This window comes from Erpetoichthys calabaricus, chromosome 11 (assembly GCF_900747795.2).
Source record: "Erpetoichthys calabaricus chromosome 11, fErpCal1.3, whole genome shotgun sequence".
NCBI classification, from domain to species: Eukaryota; Metazoa; Chordata; class Cladistia; order Polypteriformes; family Polypteridae; genus Erpetoichthys; species Erpetoichthys calabaricus.
Window position 1 is genome coordinate 145,535,872 of NC_041404.2, and position 17,704 is coordinate 145,553,575.

Here is a 17,704-nt window from a genome sequence, read left to right on the forward strand (position 1 = left end):
AGACGTTGTGTAATGTGGCTTCAGCTTAAGAGATGCTATAAATCTCTATGACCATTTTATTGACACATTCAAGTATCTGTACCCTGATTTGTCAAAACTACGGAAACAGGGCCATGCTTCTCTTAAAATGAGAAACTCTAATCTCAACACAGCCTGAGATGCCCGCTGATGGCATATCAGCAACCCGCCATTCTTTTTCAGTAGACTGATAACGAGGGCTTGGCCAAACATGCTGGCAACATTTCAAACAGTATATTAGAGTGTTGGCAAAACCTGAGTTTGACTGACTCGGACGCAGACGTTAGGCCGGGGTCTTCTTAGTGACTAGCAATGGCAAACATCTCTTTTGAATAAAGTGTTCATGTCTTTCAGTTTGTAAGTTGGCGTCACAGGACCTTCATCTGGGAAATCAATTTGTGTTCATTTTCACAGTCGGAAACTGCAATCACGACATAAAATGGCTTCCCTCTGAAAAGTTCACCGGTGCATATTAACAATACTTGGGCGTTTTTAAGTAGACCTGAGCGGCTTAACAAGGATGTCGCCAGTCAAATGACACAAAGGGATTCCCGAGGGTTGATCTTCAAAGACTTCAAAGCACTAATTGGGATGGTGGCGTAGTCACAATGACTACAGTGAACAATTGTATAAAATAATGTACTAATGCAAATGAACAGCTTGTGATTTAATGGAAATACATTTTGTAATGGAGGAGTTGCATTGTTTTTCCCTGAAAAATGTATTGATATAATGAAGCATACAAGCACAAAAATAAACACGAAAAACATAATTGATTAGGAAATGAAACTGGCCAAAAAGCCAAAAGAAAGGTCTAAAATTGGGCAGAATGTCTAAACTGTAAGGAGCAGATCAGGTCAAAAATCAGAAGTCCTGGCAACCTTAGGTAGCGGTTTGGTTAGGGAGAAGAACCTAACGGAGAGCAATTTGTGTAGGAAGTGTCCATAAACTTGGATTTCAGGCTTGCCATGCTGCCATCTTAAATACCAGACACGAGATGACATTACATGTCACTGGTCATTAAAGATAATGGTCATGAGTGTGCTAGCAACTGGTGCTCTTCTTACACACAGAAGTGGCTGTGGTTGAAAAATCTCATGTGAACCGTATTGAGAGCTCCAGCCAAAGTGAGGATAAAACTAAACTGTGTGTGACCACCAGGGAGCACACCGGCTCCTCAACACCTGACACAACAGGCACGAAGCACAAATGTGACAACACACACGTTTATTTATAAGGGGGAAAGGCTTTTCCTTTGTTCCCCCTACAGCACCAAGCACACAGTACAATATGCACAGCACTTTTTTTTCTTCTTTCTCTCTGTCGCTCATTCTGCCTCCACTCCTCCTCTGGCAAGCTTCATCCTCCTCCTCCTCCTGACTCTGGCTGTCTGAATGAAGGCAGGCGGCTCCTTATATTCAGAATCCCGGGAGGACTTCCAGTGTCGCATAATTGTGGTACGGGAGTACTTCCGGGTAAAGCAGGAGCCTTGTATAAAAGGGCTCAGCAGTTCCTACTGCACCCCCTGGTGGCACCCCCACAACCCAACAGGACTGAGACAACAAATACCAATTCCCATTCAGTCCTGTGGGAATCCGAGGCACCATTGCACCCCATGGGGGCTGCTAAATAGCAGCTCAGGGGAAATAGTGCCCTTCATAAGCCATCTCCCCCATCCTTCCATTAAGGAGGCCTGGGGTAATGATCCTGGCCGTCCCTCACATATGACAAAAATCAAAGAATAATATGTATGGCATGGTGACTCAGAAGTGAGAGGACACACCCAAAAATTGATGTTCATGACAAAACGATGACTTTTGACGCCCATCATTTCAATATCCCTCTAGCTACAGAATTGATTTGTGATAAGTTTAATAAAGTAGACCAAAGTCATTAAACCAAAATCATTTTGAATGATTTATTAACAAATGTTAGTAATCTTCATCTTGATATTGATGGATCACCAACTGGGAAATTAATTTGTGCTGTCTTGACAACATAAACTATAGCTACAACATAAAGCCGGTGTCCCTTTTGAATGCGTATCAAAATTCTGTGAACTCAAAGGATTACGTGATGTCTCCCTTGTAAATTGAAAAGTCTTCAATTTTTTAAGTAAGTTTGTGGGGTAGTGGAAAGTATGGATGACTTCTGTTTAATTTAGTGATGCATATGAACAATACATAATGAGTCGCCCGACAATTTAATTTGCATTAATCCTAACTGGCATTTCTAGCATCTAAGGATGTTGTTGTCCACCAAAAACACTCAAAGTACCAATGGTGGAGACTCAGGGTCAGTGTGAAGTCTTAAAATGTGGTGACCAGGGAACTGCTGTTTGGTTTCAGAAATAAATCAATTTTAGGAGAAGGGTGACTGGAGTCATCCTGGTCTATCTATCTATCTATCTATCTATCTATCTATCTATCTATCTATCTATCTATCTATCTATCTATCTATCTATCTATCTATCTGTCTGTCTGTCTGTCTGTCTGTCTGTCTGTCTGTCTGTCTGTCTGTCTATCTATCTATCTATCTATCTATCTATCTATCTATCTATCTGCCATGGAAAGCAGCTCTTCTCTGCCCACTACATATGTTGCATTATGGTTTTCTTCTGTGAAGGGTCATCAATCATAGAATGAGAGTTATAATAAGCAGGATCCAGTCAGGGAAGGGTTACATAATAAGCCTGAGTAAATCACAGAGTGCAGTTAAAGTCCATCCATCCATCCATTTTCCAACCCTCTATATCCTAACTACACGGTCACGGGGGTCTGCTGGATGCAAGGCAACAAACAAACCCCGGACAGGGTGCCAGCCCACTGCAGGGCACACACACCCACACACCAAACACACACTAGGGACAATTTAGGATTGCCAATGCACCTAACCTGCATGTCTTTGGACTGTGAGAAGAAACCGGATCACCCGGAGGAAAGCCACGCAGACACAGGGAGAACATGCAAACTTCATGCAGGGAGAACCCAGGTCTCCTTACTGCGAGGCAGCAGCGCTACCACTGCGCCACTGTGCCACCCACAGTTAAAGTCCTTATTTTCAAAAGCTGTGTTTTTGCCAGTTCACGCCACAAACTGAGGCTGCATTTTCAAAAGTAGGCAGCATTTAACAGAATTTTTAAAAGTCTCCATTTTCAGGGGTTGAAAGTGGGAGGGTAGTGTGGACAAAAGGCAAAAACAGAGACAAATGTCTGCGTGTTTAAATGAAATTATGGTAGTGTGGACAACCACATCCACTTTGTCACCATGTCAGTCACCCACATGACAGGTGAACAATATGGCGACAGTCGGCAAAGTTTAGGCAAAATGATGACAAAACAAGTGAAAGAAAATCTTCAAAATGTTGGTGAAATGATAACACCATTAAAATGCACTTCCAGGTTGGGCAGGACCCCAACGATCCTTGTGCCGTCAGTATCCAACAGTATCCACCTGGTGGCCCCCACCACAACTCCCATGCTGACCTGCGAGTTTCCATACTGGGGCTTGCAAGATGGGATGATGCCACCCAGTGAATGGGGAGCATTCTGCTCATAACAGGCAGTCACCCACTGTCTCGACGCTCCAGGTACCCCAGCCCAATCTGAGTGTCCTTCCGAGGTTGATGGGATGCCCAGTGTGCTGTTGCCGGAGTATCTTACTGGGCCCATGTTCAGGCACGGCCAGAGAGTATCACAGAGAGGATACATCCCAGCAGGGATCCCAAGTTGGTCCATCAAGCACATTGTGCATTTTAACATACTTTAACAGGTGCTTACCCTGTGGTCCCCCAGTGCAGAGACGGAGACACTGTGCTGTAAAATGGTGTTGTCCTTCTGAGGAGACGTAAAATCGAGTTCCTGACTCTCTGTGGTTATAAAAGATTCCTGGGCATCATAGTTGGGGCTGGGGAAAAGGGTAATGAATACCCAGGGCCCATGGGGGGGCCTGGAAGCCTGGAATGAAAAGTTTGTTTTTGTGAGGAAGGGGTCCGCAGAAACTGCTTATGTGTAGGGCCCAGAGTTCTGTGCTACACCCGTGCTGGGCATCCTACATAAAGAGCAGAGTGCATCCTCATGCCCTGCCTAAAACTGCCCGACACGGCCTAGTCATTCTGGTCTCCTAATCATTCCCTGTCTGTAATTGGCTATCTCTCTCTCTCTGTCTCTCTCTCTCTCTCCACTTCACCACTTAATAGCTAATGTGTGGTGAGTGTACTGGTGCAAAAATGGCTGCCATTGCATCATCCAGGTGGATGCTACACATCAGATTGGATGAAGTGGCTCCCCACTCACTTTTTAATGTGCTTTGAGTAACAAGAAAAGCGCAATATAGATATAAAGAATTATTATTATTATTATCTATATATACAAAAGCCAAATACCACTGACTCACTCATCACAAAATCTCCCAAACCATGAGGACTTGGGACTTGAAACTTGGAATGTAGGTTACCCGTGGCCCATAGGTGCTCGCTAAGAAACGGTTTTAAAAATTTCATGGTCCAAGTGCAGAATTTCTTATAGTTTTTTTAGACCCCTTTGTATGTCTGTCTGCTTTTCACGAGGGAGCTACTTAACAGATTTAGATCTGTTTTTTTTCTAGAAACTGCTTGAACATTCCGTTGATTTTGCAATTTTCTCATCGCACTAAGTATCACAGTTCGCTCGTGGTACCGATTTATTAGCGTGAATCCAAGAGAGACTCATCGGACTGCGGGGAGGGGAGCGCGGCCCTCCTTACCCACGCGTCTGCCGTAACCTTAACTCCGCTTAATTAGTGAACGAGAGAACTACTTAACAGATTTAGATCTTTTTTTTTCTATAATTTTCTAGAACATTCCAGTGGATTTTGCGATGTCTCTCATTGCGCTAAGAATCATAGTCCACTTGCAGGAGCAATATATTGGCGCTAATCCGAGACCAGAAGAGTGATGTCAGGTTTAGAGGGCTGGGCAGGACCCTCCTCTCTGTCCTGTTTCACTAATACGCGGGCGAAGCTGCGAGGGAAGGCTAGTTGTTATATAAATTTTAAAAAGCCAGTAATTCAGATTTTACACAAAAGGGGGGGGGGGGGGGGATTGGGGGGTATGGTTCGTCGTGGTTAGGTGGTTAACTGTCTACCAGCACAGGCCCATCTTAAGCACTCTGAGAATGCTGTGGTTAGTTGAGAGTTTCATTGTCCCAGTTATCTTTTTAAAAGTTTCTAAAGTTTCCATTTGAACTGCATGCATCAGCAGTTTGTTCCGCCTTTGTGTGAAGTGCTTCCCACCTTCAGTCTTCAATACACTTCCTCTTAATTTCATCTGGGTGTCCTTGAGTACCTGACTCAGTGTTTCAATGACAGAATTGAGATGAATCCACATTATCAATGCTGTTGAGAATTTTGCATTCCTGGGCCCTTATCTATCAAGCGTCGCAGAATTCCTCCTAGGAATTGTACTAAAAGTCCACCTAGGATAAGGCTTTGTCCTACCACAGAGTAGAACATGAGAAGTATTTATGAAGCGCCTTACACATGCTTCCAGCACGGAGTGAGAGTTTATGGCTGAGAATTAACGACATCACAGTTTTATGGCCCTTTCTAAATGGGACTCATGGAGGCGTTTCATAATTCTTGGAAATCATAAGGATGCTTTGTACTTTTCAGATATTAATGCTATGGCTCTACCATAAAATAATTAATAATTAAAGTAGTATCAAATGAAGAGGAAGGAAAACATAATAAGGCAGGTTATTGCAGTAAGCTGCACGTAACTGTTGCAACTTTACACCAACATCAAGGGTAAGGAGCACCAAGATGGAAAGGCCGAGTCGGTAACTTTGACGTTTTCAGCGACTTTCAGTCAATTCAAATGTACCTGGTGTGGCGACGAGATCAGCATCTGTGGTCTGACGTACCCCATGACTAAAAGTCAAGTCATGTGACATCGGCTGTGGCTGTAAAAATTTTAGAGTGTACTCAGGGAGCAGCATCTTGGATCAGAGCTAATCCTGGCACTCCCTCTGGTGGCACCAGGAAGCCCTGCAACCCCAAACACTCACTTGGGTTTAAAGTGCAAGCAACACTCCAGTCACCTGCTCATCACAGAGTCCTCATGGTCCCCCATAGAGTATTAGATTCTTGTTTGCATGTGACACTCAACATGCAACTTATCGTCAGGATTAGTGGGTAGATCTACCTCACCTTGAAATGTCTCTCTTCTTTACCTGAAAAATGTCAGAATACATTGGCAATTACCAGTGCAGGTTAAACCCAGCGGAGGACATCAAAATACTGTATATCTTAGAATAGAAATATCAGCAGGGAATTTTACAAACATCGTTCCAGTTCACTATGGTATGGATTTCTCATTTTCTGTACAAGTTCAATTTCTAAATAGTTTTCCAAGACACCACATGTATTTATTTTTAACTTTATAAAAAGCTTTTTATATCTTACTAAACTGAGATGTTGGCAGCATGCACTGATACAGCGTGTTGCCGGACCCACCACATGACAAGCCACCTGGATTGTGACCCGAAGTGCAGCAGGTGACACTGCAGCACCACACTGGAACAGTGCGAGGCTTTTTTTAACAGTGGCTGGAGTGCCAGTCCTGCCACCAACCCCCAAATGTTCCCTTCCAAGTTGGAGGACCTGCTTGCGGGACTGAATGCAGATTAACGTCATCCCCACAACAGAGCAGGTTAAGGGCCTTGCTCAAGGGCCCCATGGAGTGGAGTCACTTCTGGTGTTTACGGGATTCGAACCGGCAACCATCCAACTGCCAGCGCAGACCCCTAGCCTCAGAGCCACCACTCCGCCCTGTACTATAAATAGAATTATCAAAAAGCATCTTTTCCTTATGTGTATTGAGGCATTTGAGGGTTCAAAACCTGCTTCACGTACGTATAGTAGAGTCACAAAATATTCAGACGCCTTCTCTTTCTGCACGCTTTACATTTTATTTCAGATGGATACATGTGCCATTCAGCATGGTGGTGCAGTGGTACAATACGATTTATTTTTATATAGCCCAAAATCACACAAGAAGTGCCTACCATTAATAACACTGGTCAACAAGCATTTTGCTGCTGGGATTCTTTCATCTCTACTTTAACAAATTTCACTTGCTGACTTCAAATCTGAAAACCGTTTTCGTCTAGCACGTCCCATTTTTTAGTTATGATGTTCCAGGTCTTGGATAACTAAGGTGATTGGACAGTAAAGGCGATGCATTTCAGCATTTAAGAAATAAGTTTGGTCTCGAGAAAAGTGAAGCCAAAATTAAGGAAGGTGTTTTTGTTGGCCCTGAAATCCATGAACTGATGCTTGACGAGGAGTTCAAACGGAAACTGAAACCCACTGAATCAGCACCCTCGTTCGTACAGGTTGTCCAGAATTTTCTTGACAGTCACAGAGCAGAGAATTATGCTGAGCTTGTGGAGAATATGCTGAAAGTATATAAGCTTACGGGAGCCAGAATGTCACTGAAGACGCATTTTTTACATTCTCATCTCGACTTAGACACCAAGTCTAAGCGTTGTCAGAGATGAGCACGGGGAAAGAGTTCATCAAGATATAAAGGTGATGGAAAACTGATATCAGGGAAAAATTCACTCCGAGCATGATGGGTGACTACTGTTGGTTCTTGCAAAGAGAGACGAATGTGCAGTACAAGTGCAAAAGTGAGTGCCTCCAACATGCACGCTGATCTCAAATTTATATTGAGGTAAATTGACATAAATATACTTTAATGTGTCTCTGGTATCATCTTCTGGTTTGTTTTCAGAATAAACACATCAAAACAATTTTGGTGGGACAGAGTCCAAACTCCAGATATTGTGTTGATATATTATATTTGTAGCAGATAAGGCTTTTGTCCACCTCTTGGACCCTCAGGTACCACTCCAAACACGAAGTAAAAGTATAACAACTATTTATTTTGTTATAACACAGTGCACCAAGCACCCTCCACTCCACACTATTCATAAACAATAAATCACCAATACAATTCTCTCCTCCTCACCCAGACACTTAGCCCTCCTACCTCCCAGCTCAGCTCAATGTACTGGGCTTCCCAGAGTCCTTTTATACACCCTGACCCGGAGGTGTTCCTGTCCAACAGTCCACAGTTCCTTATTCCTTCCGGGTCAGGGTAAACAGTCCTTTTCTTCAGCCCGGGAGCACGTCGTTTCTTCCTGTCAAGTGACCATGACGTACTCCCGGGTTATAGGGCACATAAGAGCCCACGAGCCTTCCTACAGCGACGCCTGGTGGCCCCCAAGGTATCCAGCAGGGCTGTGTGTAGAAACTACAAAGTCCATGAGGCCCTGCTGGAACTCGGGGCACATTTATGCTGTCCGGAGAGCTCCTCCTGGCGGCCTGGGGGTGAGGGCCGGAGTAAAATGCCGACAATCCACCACATATTGATATTCAAAAGTGTTGAAATTCAGTGATGTGTATTTCAAAAACCTGATGTGCTAGCTTAATTCTGATTTCATATATGAAATCAGTGTAAAAAACTTAATAAAGAGATGCTTTGAAGTTCTCAGAAGCAAACAAAAATTTATAATTTATAAATGTATAATTTGAGGTCAACTGGACAATAAATATTTGTTATATGGCAGTATTTGTAGACTAGACAACAGATGAAGGAGCACAAAAACACCACCAGAAATGCTTCACAAAACACTTTAGGCTATTACCCATTTACTCTTATTTCATAAGATACAATGCAATACAATACAGTTTATTTTTGTATGTTTGTATGGCCCAAAATCACACAAGAAGTGCTGCACTGGGTTTTAACAGGCCCTGCCCCTTGATAGCCCCCCAGCCTTGACTCTCTAAGAAGATAGATAGATACTTTATTAATCCCAAGGGGAAATTCACAATAAATAAATAAATATAGAAGCGTTTAACAAGCAGTGCCCACAGTTTGAATGGCGAAAAACTCCTTGTAGGGAAAAAAATGGAAGAAACCTTGGGAAAGGCAGTTCAAAGTGAGAGCCCTTTCCAGGTAAGTTGGGCATGCAGTGTGGGTCAAGAACAAGGGGGTAAACACAGAAGAGAACAAAAGTGATCCTCAGTGCAATAGAAATATTACAAGGACAGAGCAGAATTCAACAGTAGTGCTGCTGCCTCTCATTAAGGAGACCAGGGTTTTCATCCCTGTGTGTGTGTGTGTGTGCGTGTGTGTGTGTGTGTGTGTGTGTGCGTGAGTGTGAGAGTATTTGCCCTGTGATACACTGGTGCCCTGTCCTGGGTTTGTTCCTGCCTTGTGCCCAATGCTAGCTGGGATAGACTCCAGCTGAGCCCCACATCCCTGTTCAGGACTTAAGTGTGTTAGACAATGACTGACTGACATTTGCCATTTTTTTCCCATAAATCTATAATAATCCATAATGATAAAATAAAAACTAAAAGGATTGCAAATTTATCAATAAACAAAATCTCTCTTTAATAGAAGTATGCAGTATTCTTAATTTAGTACTTTTGTTGAGACCCCTTTGGCAGCTATTCCAGCTGATTCTTCCCAGGTAAACTTGGCACGCCCGGATTTGGCCAGCTGACCCCATTCATCCTGGCAGATCCTCTGAAGCTTTGTTAGTTTGGATGGGAAGGCTCTGTAAGCTGCCATCTTGAGCTCTCTCCACATGTGTTATATGGGGTACAAGTCTGGTCTTTGGCTGGGCCACTCAAGGACACTCAGAGACTTGCCCCCTCATAGACTTGTCCCAAAGCCACCCCAACGTTATCTTGACCGTATGGGTCATTGTCATGCTAAAATGCTGTGAGGTGGGGTGCGCTCTGGTGCAGGTTTTCTTCAAGGACTTCTATTCGGCTGCATTCAGCTTTCCCTCCATTCTGACCAGTCTCCCTGGCACTGCCATTGAGAAGCACTTCCTAACACGAAGCTGCCATCACCACGCTTCACTATGGCAGTGGTATTAGGCCGGTGATGAGCACTGCTTGGTTTTTGTCAGACACAGTGCTTGAAGTTTTGCCCAAAGAGTTCAACTTTTGTCTCGTTCTCACCAGAGAATGCTTATCCTCACTGCTCTCGGAAGTCACTGAAATACAATATGGCAAACTCCAAGTAGGCCGTCACATGTGTCTGATTGATGGAGTGCTGCTGAGATGGCCGTCCTTCTCACAGGTTCTCCCATCTCAGCAGAGGACTTCTGAAGCTGTGTTCAAGTGACCATTAGGTTCTTGATCACCTTCCGGATTAGGGCCCTTCTTCCCTGGCCAGACAGCCATCTCTAGGACAAGTCCTGGTGGTTTACAAACTTCTTCCATTTCATAATTTTTCAGGTTGCTCTGATCCTGGGAAATTCCCGGAAATTGAATTGTGGAGTTCTACAGAGAGTTCATTGGACCCCATGGCTTGTTTTTTTTGTCCTAACATGCAGTGTGACTTGTGAACCTTCTATACACTGGTCCACGTTTGCCTTTCTAAACGATTTCCAATCAATTCAGTTTGCCATAGGTGGACACCAGTCAAGTTCTCAGCACATCTCAAAGAGCACAAATCGGAGTGCCACAGTAAAGGCTCTGAATATTTCAATGAATGAGAGATTTCACTTTTTAATCCTTAATAAATCTGCAAACCGTTCTGAAAACATGTTCTGACTTTGTTATTATGGGTTATGGAGTGTAAACTGAAGGGCAACAATGGAAAATGTATTCTTTTCAAATGAAATGTGCTTCACAGTGAAGTGTGCAGAAAGTGAAGGGGACCAAATGTGGTCTGAATCCACTGTAGATGGGGTGGCAAAGCAATATGGGCCTGCCGTTCAGGATTTTCTGGTAGAGTATTCCACTGAAACACATCTGTGGTAGCAATCCTCCTCCTCCTCGTGAACTGCCATCATTTCAGAATGCTTTCCATTTGCAGCCAGTGATCTGGCAAGACAGCCGTGAGGGGAGAGTCGCTTCAGAACATAGAAGCCAAGGCCAGGCGTTGGAGATTTAAAATGCCAGCTGTTACTTTTTGACACTTGTGTCATTTTTGGCAAATGTCTTTATAACAAAAAAAAAATAATAGAAGTGCATTTTAATGATTAGCAACATGAAAGATGACACAGTTAGTAGGAGCCGAGATGGGGTTGCCGAGATGGCTGCAGCACTCCCCTAACAGTTTGATCAGCGTTTCTCAGCCTTTAAGTATTTGCGACCCGAGTTTTCATAACAGTTTTAATCGCGCCCCCCTAACATTTTTTTGAAAGGAGCCCACTAATACCAGTTTGCTCTTTTTTAATTAATGATGTATCATAGATGCATATTTTATTATACCTACTTAGCTTTTATCGACATTTATCTACCTCTATATTTATTTTTCTAGTATCAGAATGTACTTTAAGTTAATTTGTTTTGGTTTCAATAGATGTATTTTTCATATTTTCGATTCTTGTTTTCTTTTTTGACATCTTTGCGCCTCCCTTTTTGTTACTTCGCGCCCCCCTAGGGGGGCCCGCCCCACAGGTTGAGAACCACTGAGTTTGATGAAATATTGCATGGGGCTTATCAAATCTGTATTTTTACATCTGTACGTTATATAAGTTCTAAAATGTTATGAACAGTAGGGGGCATTGCAGCACCGCAAACCTCAGACACCAGCACCACACAAACACAAGTCCCAGGTTCAAATAAGTCATTTATTAACAATAATCCCTTAACAAGCCTTCTTCCAGCACACACAATTCCACTTTGTTTCTCTTTTTCCTCTCCTCCAGGTGAGCTTTGTCCTCCTTCCACCGGACTCCGACTCGCCTGGATGTGACAGAGTGACTCCTTTTATCTAAGACCCAGGAGTGCTTCTGGGGCTAGGACATAGTCCGTGTCATGCAGAAGTCCCAAAAACCAAGGAGCACAGCTCTTAGTGGTACCCCCAACAGGGCTGCTCTATGGCACTACAACTCCCAGCATGCCCTGCGGGTGTCCACTGGCTGGTGTGCTTGACTCCACCTAGCAATTTGGGGGAGAATGTAACTTGGACAATGCGGCTCCCCCTGTCCTTCCTTCAAGCTAGTTCCTGGCCGGGTAATGTTCCTCTCTATCTCATCCTGCCGGGATGCTAGTGTACCCAACTCTTCAGATGGCATCCTATGCCCAGATCCTTGTGTTGGCAGGGCAATCTTAACAGCATTATAGGCCCCTGGGCAAAACAGTGCACTGTGGCCCCTACCTACACAACCACTCAGCAAGTGACCACATACATAGATTAGCATGGGGCCTCTGGGCAAATGCCCTGTGTGCCCATGTGTTCAGATAGCCCTGTGTGTAAGCAGGGAACCTCTTGGCCACTTTCTATATATATTTGCCACTTGGGCCTCCTGGCCAGGTATTGGGTGAAAGTCTATTGTGGCAGGTATGCCAGTCTCTGTCTGCCATACATTACAGTGTATAATTTGTATTTAACCTGTAAAGCACTTGCTGAAGAGCTCTAAACAAAAATGAAGTAAATTTTCTGGGAATCTAAAATCTTCTTAACAGAAAGCCAAGCTGTCACCTCAAAACAGACGGTCTCATCTCTGCCAGGCATTGCCAACAGTTTGTCTGATTTCGCTGCCCAACAGTCAGTGCCCAGGTAGCCTGAACTTTTTATAAACCCCCATGAAATGCACTCAAATCCACGAGGCCTCCTCTGTATTTTATCCAGTTTTGGAGTTGACATCATGAACAGGAAAGAAATGGTTTGCATAATTTGGCTTTTCTTCTCCACTTTGAGATGCTTAAAGCTTCTTGTTTGTCATTGTAGGCCTGCGCGACATGCCAGGAGCTCGGGGCGTCCATTGAATGCTTCTGGAAAGCGTGCACCAAGAAATTTCACTACGTTTGTGCCAAAGATTCGGGTAAGGACTTTGTCGAATCCGGCTTTTGTACACGCCGAGGATCTCATTTCCTTACTTACCGTCTTGTGAAAAAGTAAGTGCACCCCAGGTTAACTTTTTCCAACATATTTGAACAGGCAAGCAACAATTTCTTTCTTCTGTTGGCCAAAATCACACAAGGTATGCCTCAGTGGCCCTGTTTTTTGACGTCACCCTCCCCAGCAGCCTTCACTCCCTAAGATGACGAGGAAAATAAAATGGAAGAAATCTTGGGAAAGGCAATTCAGAGAAAGACCCCCCCTTCCACGTTGGTTGGGCATACAATGGGTGTGAATACAACACACAAACAGAGCACAAGTAATCCTTGGTAGCTCTTCACGCAAACAGGTGGTCTTCAGGAACAGATGACATGATGTATTCATTCTCATAACCTTAAATGAACACAAAGGTACGTTTGTCACATGGAAACGGTAAGTGTGCCCCTACCCTGATGACGACTTCAGATCCATCCAGTTAGAATCAGGTGTTCCTGATGCGGTGCCAGGGACTTGAACTTCCTTAGGGTGTCTGCAGGGGGACCTGGCTTTAAACTGCAGATCTCGAGGGTCTGTCTGATGGTTTCTTTGCTATTGACATGTGTGGTGATCAAAAGAAATGGCTGCAGATCCATAGGAGTCTACGAAGATCACCAAATTATTTGAAATCAATCATTCCACTATAAGGAAATTCAACAAGTGACGAGGGTTTCAAATTTGTTCAAAGCTGGCTGGCTCAGAACATTCAGCCGAAAGAGCTGACCATTTGATACTAAAAGACGTCTCCAAGACCCCCCAACATTTCAAAGCGTCTACAATCAGAAAAAGATTGAACAAACGTGATCTCCTTGCAAGGTGGACCAGAAAAAAAGTTATGTTCAAAAAGATGATCAGAATAAGACAACAAGCTGTGATGGAACATCTAGGGAAGACCAAACCTTCTGGAACAACGTGCTTTGGACAGAGGAGTCTGAGGTGGAGCTGCTTTACCACAGCAGCAGTGGACAGCGTCGAAGACAGCATTTCAGCTGTTGTGAAGCATGGAGGTGGAAATGCTCCGGGTTTTGGGGACGTTTTGCTGCCTGAGGGTCTGGACAGCTTGCAGTCATCGAGTCAACCATCAATTCTGCACCATATCGAAGTACACTTGAGGAGAGCGTGAGGCCATCTGCCTGAAAGAAGAACCAGAAATGGACCTCTCCATACAATAATGATCCGTGGCACGCTAACAAATCCACCAAGCAATAGCTCAAAAAGACAAAATGGAGGGTTATGGACTGGGCTTGTCAAACGTCCCGATGTGAACTCATTGAAATGTTGTGTGGGGTGTTTTTGGTTTGGGGGTTTGAAATGGGCAGCCATTGCAAGAAAAACCACAAATATCTCACAACTGAGGGGATTTTACCTGGAGGGACAGTCAAACATCTCACCAAGTCGATGTCAGAGAGTTACACAAAGCATCTGCAAGAAGTCATTTATGCCAATGAGGCCAATACTGGCTTTGGAGACCAAGGGTGGACTTTCATTTGCACCTGTAGACCATTACGTCTGTTTGATTGTAGCGTCAAACTTTCCTTGTGTTTTTATTCACGCAGATCACCTTTTATCTGTAGACACTGTTTGCATGAAGATCTAATGCTTGCCTGTTGAATTATGTCGAAAAAGTCAACCATTTCTTACATTTTCATGTGACTGTATGGTCACCTGTCTCATTATCTTTTCCTAATTTTCCTGGGCATCACCCAAAGTGCAAACTGGCACCCAATGGCACACTGTGCTCACGTCTGCGTTATGTGGAGGTTCTCCGTGTTTTGGCCAACTCTCCATCAGTCTTTCACTCAGCTGTGTCTGAGAACAAGCGGGCATCTGGAATGCAAAGCTTCAGGTAAAGGGGCTTTTCAAATATGGTCCCCTCCGGGTGTATTTGGGTAAGGGGCATCTGGAATGCGAAGCTTCAGGTAAAGGGGCTTTTCAAATATGGTGCCCTCCGGGTGTATTTGGGTAAGGGGCATCTGGAATGCAAAGCTTCAGGTAAAGGGGCTTTTCAAATATGGTGCCCTCCCGGTGTATTTGGGTAAGGGCCTGACACCCAGAAGAACTTTAAAAAGTTCAAATGTTTCCTTTTGCCTTCCCATTAATTCCGCTTTCTTTCTCTCCTGCAGGTTGCTTAATGCTGGAAGACAACTTTACCTTGAAATGTCCTAAACATCAGGTACAAAGATTACATTTTGGAAAGAAAGTGACACTTTGTTAATGTCTGTGCTTTTGTATTTTATAGAGCTGCGTATGAATGGAGGGGTGGGGGATTAAATGCAATTCACTTGAATGATCAAAATTTCTTCATTTTGTATTGTTTTTTTCTGGTGCTGTCCAACCACCAGGTGGCACCACTTTCTTCTAACAGCCTGGCATGAGTAAAAATAAGTAACCCCATCTACCATACTAATCATCAAATTCTAAAATTATTAGGGCATAAATAACAGTCTTTATTCAACAAAACCACAGACGTCACGACGCCTTTAAAAAGTTTTCCCCATCTTGGAAGTTCTCACATTTTATTCTTATAGAGCATTGAATCCCAGCAGATTGAATATGGCGTTTTTGACATTGATCAACAGCAAAAGACTCCTGAATGTCAAAGTGAAAACAGATCCCTGCAAAGCGTTCCAAAATAATTACAAACTAGAAAGCACGCGGACCTCTGGTCCTCAAATGAATGTGGTCCATATACAGCAGGTTGAACTTTTCCATTTGGTCAAGGGAGTGCTTTGTGTTCACCATGAAAAAATACAACTTCACGGCCTTTGACAGCCCCCTCTGTAATCTGCTAGACGCTCAGCAGATGTCACCTGTCTTCTTTTTTTACTTTTCCTATTATGGAGTTGATGATCAGTAGACAACATGCTTACTTGATTAGGAATTCTGAACATGTATGTCCTGCAGGATTTGCTTTATCAAGCCATAAGCTCTCGATCAAGACCAAGACTAAGGTTGTAGCCCCAGTAGTTGCATGTGGACCCTTCGTCAATGCTTTTCTTTGTCTTGCTTGTTCTTGCATTCTGTTACCACACTTGACGTCCAGCAGATGACACTGCTTTTTTTTTTTTTTTTTTTGTTTTGCCTCTTTCTATCATGGCCTTCTCCGTTATGTCATCAGCCTTTACGATTTGCTGGATGCTCAGCAGATGTCACCTGTCTTCTTTTTTACTTTACCTATTATGGAGTTGTTTGTTGCATTTGATGATCGGTAAAATAAAACACTTACTTTGTTATGAATTCCAAACATATATGCCCTGGGGTGATTAAGCTTTATCAAGACCAAGATGAAGATTGTATCCCCCATAGTTATACAAAACTACATTTCTCATTCTTTCAGACTCTTGCATTCTGTTGCCCACACTTGACATTCAGCAGATGGCACTGCTTTCTTTTTTTGGCTTCTTTCTACTGGGGTCATCCTCGTCACATATTTGGTGTCTGCATTTTGCTTGACGCTCAGCAGATGTCACTGCTGGTTTTTTTTGTTGTTTTTTGTCACTTTGTGTGCATATCACTTTGCCGTAAGAGGAGGTTGGTTTGGTAAGGTTGCCCCTACCTCACATTTTTTTTAAATACCTGCAACTATGAAGTCATAAACTTTCAATCAAGACAGATATTAAGGTTCTAGCCCCAGAGCTTTGCAACTAAATCACATGGCAAACAGACCTTAGCATTTCATAAAATAACACCCTTCAATTGGATTTGGAAGTCACACGATTAGTTTGGCAGAGACCAAACCTGAGGTGTTAATTAAGTTTGGCGGAGGGCGCCTGTCTGAGGTGTTAATTGATTGCGGTATCTGGAAGGTTCAGCTTGTGATGAACTGGCATGGTGGCCTAACCTAAACAACGCAGACCAGAGCACAGACCAGAGCGCACTCCAAGCAACGGCGTCTGTTGGGCGAAGATGGGATGGAGTCAAGAACACATCCAATTAAATCAATCATGGATCGTTCCAGGAGTAACTATCAATATTTTAGCAAAATAAAAATGTGTTTTGACCGTTATATTTTGAGCATACGACTGGACAGCTGACATGTGGATCATGCGACATGAGGAACATGAGATTTTTGTTTTTTGGATGTTTTTCACATCCTTTGCTGTTGAACACTTTTTCCTTATATTATAAACTTGGGGGGCTTTGCCCCCTGTTTGCTTCTCTGAACCCACCTGGGGGGCGCTATGCACCAGCCACTTCGCATCTCTGCCTCTCACTTTGGGAAGAGGGGGGCTGAATAGATAGATAGATAGATAGATAGATAGATAGATAGATAGATAGATAGATAGATAGATAGATAGATAGATAGATAGATAGATCTGAACGAATGCTAAGGAGATGCGGTCGCTCCTCTCACACCCCCTCTTAAATGGTGATACAATGGGAAACAAATACATTTTTTACCTCCTCTTTGCTCGATCGTCTGGTTTGCCGCTGCTGCTGCTTCTTGTGCCGTGTGATCTGCTTGTCGCGCTGCGTGTCGATTATTTAAAAGCCCGTACACCAGCTGTCCTTTTGTCTCACTGCCATGTCTCGCGGGACGTTAAAGTGTCTCCGAGAAAATCACATCTCGTCTCCTTCCAAGATTTTTTTTTTATAATAGAGAGACATTTTTTTCTCTCCTTCAGCATGAAAACATGAAATTATTTATTTATTTTTTTTGGTCATGGAGTACATAACACTTTAAAAATATATCATTTTTGTGTGCAGCATTCCATTAAAACCTGTGTGATGACTGGAGTCCCAAAGGAAAGTCAGGGTGCTGATAAGGCCGCCCCATTTAATGCAATTGTCC

General features: G+C 43.4%; 1 protein-coding gene across 1 annotated transcript in view; it reads left to right on the top strand.

Moving 5' to 3' along the window:
• LOC114661106 (retinoic acid-induced protein 1) overlaps nucleotides 1-17,704 on the top strand; it is a 684,250-nt gene that overhangs the window by 157,512 nt on the left and 509,034 nt on the right. The window contains 2 exon segments of the mRNA XM_051933674.1: nucleotides 12,766-12,859; nucleotides 15,036-15,085. Coding sequence (XP_051789634.1) covers nucleotides 12,766-12,859; nucleotides 15,036-15,085 — 144 coding nt within the window.